This window comes from Pristiophorus japonicus, chromosome 32 (assembly GCF_044704955.1).
Source record: "Pristiophorus japonicus isolate sPriJap1 chromosome 32, sPriJap1.hap1, whole genome shotgun sequence".
Lineage (NCBI taxonomy): Eukaryota > Metazoa > Chordata > Chondrichthyes > Pristiophoridae > Pristiophorus > Pristiophorus japonicus.
The window spans coordinates 10,498,628-10,506,127 of record NC_092008.1 but is presented as its reverse complement, the minus strand read 5'-3'; the positions used below and the strand labels follow the sequence as shown (position 1 = coordinate 10,506,127).

The 7,500-nt window shown below is 55.0% G+C and overlaps 1 protein-coding gene across 1 annotated transcript in view; it reads right to left on the bottom strand.

The window, feature by feature from the left end:
• The window catches only part of gpkow (G patch domain and KOW motifs), an 18,053-nt gene that overhangs the window by 4,092 nt on the left and 6,461 nt on the right, over positions 1-7,500 (bottom strand). Inside the window, exons 5-6 of the mRNA XM_070869116.1 lie at positions 6,113-6,201; positions 3,566-3,651 (exon numbers count right to left, since the gene is read on the bottom strand). Of these exons, the coding sequence (XP_070725217.1) occupies positions 3,566-3,651; positions 6,113-6,201 (175 nt within the window). The remainder of the gene's footprint in view (positions 1-3,565; positions 3,652-6,112; positions 6,202-7,500) is intronic.

The following is a 7,500-nucleotide window of genomic DNA, read 5'->3' as shown; positions in this document are numbered from 1 at the left end:
CTCTGATACCACACCGGTAGCCAGAGAGGACTGGAAAATGATGATCTGAGCCTCTGCTATTTCCTCTTTTGCTTTCCTTAACAGCCTGGGATACATTTCATCCGGGCCTGGGGATTTATCCACTTTCAAAGCTGCTAAGCCCCCTTAATACTTCCTCTCTCGCTATGTTTATTCCATCTACTATTTCACATTCCTCCTCCCTCACTGCAATGTCTCCAGAGAAGAGGGGGTTGACTTATGAGGAAAGGTTGAGGAGGTTGGGTCTCTACTCATTGGAATTCAGAAGAATGAGAGGTGATCTTATTGAAATGTATAAGATTATGAGGGGGCTTGACAAGGTGGATGCAGAGAGGATGTTTCCACTGATGGGGGAGACTAGAACTAGAGGGCATGGTCTTAGAATAAGGGGCCGCCCATTTAAAACTGAGATGAGGAGGAATTTCTTCTCTCAGAGGGTTGTAAATCTGTGGAATTCGCTGCCCCAGAGAGCTGTGGAAGCCGGGACATTGAATATATTTAAGGTGGAGATAGACAGATTTTTGAGCGATAAGGGAGTGAAGGGTTATGGGGAGCGGGCGGGGAAGTGGAGCTGAGTCCATGATCGGATCAGCCATGATGGTATTAAATGGCGGAGCAGGCTCGAGGGGCCGAATGGCCGACTCCTGCTCCTATTTCCGATGGTCTTAAAGTTAGTATCAGTAACGGTGACCACGAAACTACTGGACTGCCGTAAAAAGCCATTGGCCTCACTAATGTCCTCCAGGGAAGGAAATCTGCCACCCTTACCCGGTCTGGCCGATATGTGACTCCATACCACAGCAACATGGTCAATCCTTAACTGCCCTCTGTAATGGCCCAGTGAGACACAAAACCAACTTCTCAAGGGATGGGCAACAAGTTCTGCCCAGGCCAGCGACACCCACATCCCGTGAATGAATAAAAAAATTACAGACACATATACGCACACAAACACAGAGAGACACTCTCAAACACAGAATTAACATCACACTCAGACCAGCTACCACATGCGCCCAACGATACCACACGACTGGGTGGGGTATTAAAGGGGGAGTGAGGGGGAGAGTGGGATTAGACTGGGTGGGATATTAAAGGGGGGAGTGAGGGAGAGAGTGGGATTAGACTGGGTGGGATATTAAAGGGGGGAGTGAGGGGGAGAGTGGGATTAGACTGGGTGGGGTATTAAAGGGGGGGAGTGAGGGGGAGAGTGGGATTAGACTGGGTGGCGTATTAAAGGGGGAAGTGAGGGAGAGAGTGGGATTAGACTGGGTGGGATATTAAAGGGGGGAGTGAGGGGGGAGAGTGGGATTAGACTGGGTGGGATATTAAAGGGGGGGGAGTGAGAGGGAGAGTGGGATTAGATTGGGTGGGGTATTAAAGGGGGGAGTGATTGGAGAGTGGGATTAGACTGGGTGGGGTATTAAAGGGGGGAAGTGAGGGGGAGAGTGGGATTAGACTGGGTGGGGTATTAAAGGGGGGAGTGAGGGGGAGAGTGGGATTAGACTGGGTGGGGTATTAAAGGGGGGAGGGAGAGTGGGATTAGACTGGGTGGGATATTAAAGGGGGGAGTGAGGGGGAGAGTGGGATTAGACTGGGTGGCGTATTAAAGGGGGGAGTGAGGGGGAGAGTGGGATTAGACTGGGTGGGATATTAAAGGGGGGAGTGAGGGGGAGAGTGGGATTAGACTGGGTGGCGTATTAAAGGGGGAGTGAGGGGGAGAGTGGGATTAGACTGGGTGGGATATTAAAGGGGGGAGTGAGGGGGAGAGTGGGATTAGACTGGGTGGCGTATTAAAGGGGGGAGTGAGGGGGAGAGTGGGATTAGACTGGGTGGGATAATAAAGGGGGGAGTGAGTGGGAGTTTGGGATCAGACTGGGTGGGATATTAAAGGGGGGCAGTGAGAGGGAGTTTGGGATCAGACTGGGTGGAATATTAAAGGGGGGGAGTGAGTGGGATTAGACTGGGTGGGGTATTAAAGGGGGGAGTGAGGGGGAGATTGGGATTAGACTGGGTGGAATATTAAAGGGGGGGAGTGAGGGAGAGAGTGGGATTAGACTGGGTGGGATATTAAAGGGGGGAGTGAGGGGGAGAGTGGGATTAGACTGGGTGGGATATTAAAGGGTGCGGGGAGTGAGTGGGATTAGACTGGGTGGGATATTAAAGGGGGCAGTGAGGGGGAGAGTGGGATTAGACTGGGTGGGATATTAAAGGGTGCGGGGAGTGAGTGGGATTAGACTGGGTGGGATATTAAAGGGGGGAGTGAGGGGGAGAGTGGGATTAGACTGGGTGGGATATTAAAGGGGGGCAGTGAGGGAGAGAGTGGGATAGTGGGATTAGACTGGGTGGGATATTAAAGGGGGCAGTGAGGGGGAGAGTGGGATTAGACTGGGTGGGATATTAAAGGGTGCGGGGAGTGAGTGGGATTAGACTGGGTGGGATATTAAAGGGGGGAGTGAGGAGGAGAGTGGGATTAGACTGGGTGGGGTATTAAAGGGGGGAGTGAGGGGGAGAGTGGGATTAGACTGGTGGGTTATTAAAGGGGGGAGTGAGGGGGAGAGTGGGATTAGACTGGGTGGAATATTAAAGGGGGGGAGTGAGGGGGAGAGTGGGATTAGACTGGGTGGGATATTAAAGGGGGGAGTGAGGGGGAGAGTGGGATTAGACTGGGTGGGATATTAAAGGGTGCGGGGAGTGAGTGGGATTAGACTGGGTGGGATATTAAAGGGGGGAGTGAGGGGGAGAGTGGGATTAGACTGGGTGGGATATTAAAGGGGGGCAGTGAGGGGGAGAGTGGGATTAGACTGGGTGGGATATTAAAGGGGGCAGTGAGGGGGAGAGTGGGATTAGACTGGGTGGGATATTAAAGGGTGCGGGGAGTGAGTGGGATTAGACTGGGTGGGATATTAAAGGGGGGAGTGAGGGGGAGAGTGGGATTAGACTGGGTGGGATATTAAAGGGGGGAGTGAGGAGGAGTGGGATTAGACTGGGTGGGATATTAAAGGGGGGCAGTGAGGGGGAGAGTGGGATTAGACTGGGTGGGATATTAAAGGGGGCAGTGAGGGGGAGAGTGGGATTAGACTGGGTGGCATATTAAAGGGGGGAGTGAGGGGGAGAGTGGGATTAGACTGGGTGGGATAATAAAGGGGGGAGTGAGTGGGAGTTTGGGATCAGACTGGGTGGGATATTAAAGGGGGGCAGTGAGAGGGAGTTTGGGATCAGACTGGGTGGGATATTAAAGGGGGGAGTGAGTTGGAGTTTGGGATCAGACTGGGTGGGATATTAAAGGGGGGCAGTGAGAGGGAGTTTGGGATCAGACTGGGTGGGATATTAAAGGGGGGAGTGAGAGGGAGTTTGGGATCAGACTGGGTGGGATATTAAAGGGGGGAGTGAGTGGGAGTTTGGGATTAGACTGGGTGGGATATTAAAGGGGGGAGTGAGGGGGAGTTTGGGATTAGACTGGGTGGGATATTAAAGGGGGGAGTGAGTGGGAGTTTGGGATTAGACTGGGTGGGGTATTAAAGGGCGGAGATTCCCTGCTGATGCTCACCTGCCCCTTATGCCGGCCGATGACGACCATTACGTGATCGGAGTCCCTCTTGGGAATTACTGTCTCCAGCATAGACTGCTTGATCCCTGGGGGTAAGTGGGGGGGGGGGGGGGGAAGAAAGAAAGGGCAAGTTAAACACTTATTAAAAGCAGTGTTCCTTTGTCACTGCTCTCCACCGTCAGGTAATACAGTCGAGCGGTCACGCCACCTCGTGGCTGCAGCCGGCAACTGCAGCGTGACGAGGAGCTGTTTACATAGGAAATTCTCTTTCTAAATTTGTTCAACCGTGTTCGACGGGCTCCAAAGGAACAGCCCACACTGCTTTGACTGTGGAACCAGGACAGTCGGTCAGCTAGGTTTCCCCCCCACACACTTCCTCCCGCCCCCTCCCCCAAATAGAAGGTGTCCTGTTTCAGCTGTGGCTCAGAATCAGAAGGTTGCGGGTTCAAGTCCTACTATGGGCTGACTTTCCAGTGCAGTACTGAGCGAGCGCCGCACTGTCGGAGGGGCAGTACTGAGGGAGTAACGCACTGTCGGAGGGCAGTACTGAGCGAGCGCCGCACTGTCGGAGGGGCGGTACTGAGGGAGCGCAGCACTGTCGGAGGGGCAGTACTGAGGGAGTAACGCACTGTCGGAGGGCAGTACTGAGCGAGCGCCGCACTGTCGGAGGGGCAGTACTGAGGGAGTAACGCACTGTCGGAGGGGCAGTACTGAGCGAGCGCCGCACTGTCGGAGGGGCAGTACTGAGGGAGTGCCGCACTGTCGGAGGGGCAGTACTGAGGGAGCGCCGCACTGTCGGAGGGGCAGTACTGAGGGAGCGCCACACTGTCGGAGCGCTGCACTGTCAGTGGGGCAGCACTGAGGGAACACTGCAGTGTCGGAGGTGCCGTCTTTTGGACGAGATGTTAAACCGAGATCCCGCCTTCCCTCTCAGGTGGATGAAAAAGATCCCATGGCACTATTTCGGAGAGCAAGGGGAGTTCTCCCCGGTGTCCTGGGGCCGATATTTATCCCTCGACAAACATCACTGAAACAGAGGATCTGGGTCATTATCACATTGCTGTGTGTGGGAGCTTGCTGTGTGCAAATTGGCATTTCCCACATTACAACAGTGAGCGCACTCCAAAAGTGCTTCATTGTCTGTGAGGCGCTTTGAGACGTCCGGTGGTGGTGAATAGCGCTATAGAAATTCACGTCTTTCTATCTTCAGGTGGAAATGTGGAACTCGCTGCGAATAGTATCGAGGCATTTAAGGGGAGCTGGATAAACACACGGGGGAGAAAGGAATGGAAGGAGGTGGTGATGGGGTGAGATGGAGAGGGTGGGAGGGAGCTGGTGTGGAGCATAAACCCCGACACAGAGTGCTGGGCCCAATGGCCAGTTATTGTGCTGAATACCCAAAGTAATTCTACTCTCCTTGCTAACTCAATTCCTAATTCATTGTAAATAATAAATATCGGCCCCAGGACACCGGGGGGAACTCCCCCTGCTCTTCGTCCAATAATGGCCCCGGGATCTTTTACATCCACCCGAGAGGGCAGACGGGGGCCTCGGGTTTAACGTCTCATCCCGAAACACGGCATCTCCGACAGTGCGGGGCTCCCTCAGTACTGCCCCTCCGACAGTGCGGGGCTCCCTCAGTACTGCCCCTCCGACAGTGCGGGGCTCCCTCAGTACTGCCCCTCCGACAGTGCGGGGCTCCCTCAGTACTGCCCCTCCGACAGTGCGGGGCTCCCTCAGTACTGCCCCTCCGACAGTGCGGGGCTCCCTCAGTACTGCCCCTCCGACAGTGCGGGGCTCCCTCAGTACTGCCCCTCCGACAGTGCGGGGCTCCCTCAGTACTGCCCCTCCGACAGTGCGGGGCTCCCTCAGTACTGCCCCTCCGACAGTGCGGGGCTCCCTCAGTACTGCCCCTCCGACAGTGCGGGGCTCCCTCAGTACTGCCCCTCCGACAGTGCGGCGCTCCCTCAGTACTGCCCCTCCGACAGTGCGGCGCTCCCTCAGTACTGCCCCTCCGACAGTACGGCGCTCCCTCAGTACTGCCCCTCCGACAGTGCGGGGCTCCCTCAGTACTGCCCCTCCGACAGTGCGGGGCTCCCTCAGTACTGCCCCTCCGACAGTACGGCGCTCCCTCAGTACTGTCCCTCCGACAGTACGGCGCTCCCTCAGTACCGCCCCTCTGACAGCGCAGTACGGCGCTCCCTCAGTACTGCCCCTCTGACAGTGCAGGGCTCCCTCAGTACTGCCCCTCCGACAGTACGGCGCTCCCTCAGTACCGCCCCTCCGACAGCGCAGTACGGCGCTCCCTCAGTACTGGCACTGGGGGAGTGTCCGGCCTGGATTACTGGGCTCAAGTCTTTGCAAATGATATGATATGCAAATTCTATGCTGGTATATGCATATCACATGCAAATTCTAGGTAAATTTCCCCTTTCCCTTGGTGCTTACTCGCACCCCGATGCCCTCAGTGAGACGGCTCCCAGGCGCTGTGCCTGTTGGTCACACGTTCCGCGCAGGCGTCAGGAGGAATAGAGACGGGAGCTCTACCTTCCAGAAGCCGGCCTTCCTCCGTCCGGCAAACACAGGTATCGTAGCTGAGGACGTCCTCGATGGTCACCTGGGGAGGAGCAGAGCATTAGTCGCAGGGAATCCGCAACAGGGCAGGTACAGCACGGGATTAGATACAGAGTAAAGCTCCCTCTACACTGTCCCATCAAACACTCCCAGGGCAGGTACAGCACGGGGTTAGATACAGAGTAAAGCTCCCTCTACACTGTCCCATCAAACACTCCCAGGGCAGGTACAGCACGGGGTTAGATACAGAGTAAAGCTCCCTCTACACTGTCCCATCAAACACTCCCAGGGCAGGTACAGGGGGTTAGATTCAGAGTAAAGCTCCCTCTACACTGTCCCATCAAACACTCCCAGGGCAGGTACAGGGGGTTAGATACAGAGTAAAGCTCCCTCTACATTGTCCAATGAAACACAGACACAGAGTAAACCCTCTCCCGCAAGAGGTAATGGAGTCTGGGAGCAGGGTTAAATGAAAATTTCAAGACCGAGATTGATAGAATTTTGTTGGGTATTAAGGTTTATTGGAGGGGTTGTAGTGAAGGTATAGATCAGCCGTGATCTAATGTAACAGGCTCGAGGGCTGAATGGCCTCCTCCTGTTCCTAATGTAACAGGCTCGAGGGGCTGAATGGGCCTCCTCCTGTTTCTAATGTAACAGGCTCGAGGGGCTGAATGGCCTCCTCCTGTTCCTAATGTAACAGGCTCAAGGGGCTGAATGGCCTCCTCCTGTTCCTAATGTGACAGGCTCGAGGGGCTGAATGGGCCTCCTCCTGTTCCTAATGTAACAGGCTGCTGGGACTGATGGGCCTCCTCCTGTTCCTAATGTAACAGGCCCGAGGGCTGAATGAGCCTCCTCCTGTTCCTAATGTAACAGGCTCGAGGGCTGAATGGGCCTCCTCCTGTTTCTAATGTAACAGGCTCGAGGGGCTAAATGGGCCTCCTCCTGTTCCTAATGTAACAGGCTCGAGGGGCTGAATGGGCCTCCTCCTGTTCCAAATGTAACAGGCTCGAGGGGCTGAATGGCCTCCTCCTGTTCCTAATGTAACAGGCTCAAGGGGCTGAATGGGCCTCCTCCTGTTCCTAATGTAACAGGCTCGAGGGGCTGAATGGGCCTCCTCCTGTTCCTAATGTAACAGGCTCAAGGGGCTGAATGGCCTTGGGGTGCAGGTCCACAGATCCCTGAAGGTAGCAGGCCAGGTGGATAAGGTGGTTAAGGCGGCACACGGAATACTTGCCTTTATTGGCCGAGGCATGGAATACAAGAGCAGGGAGGTTATGCTTGAACTGTACAACACACTGGTTAGGCCACAGCTGGAGTACTGCGTGCAGGTCTGGTCACCACATTACAGGAAGGATGTGATC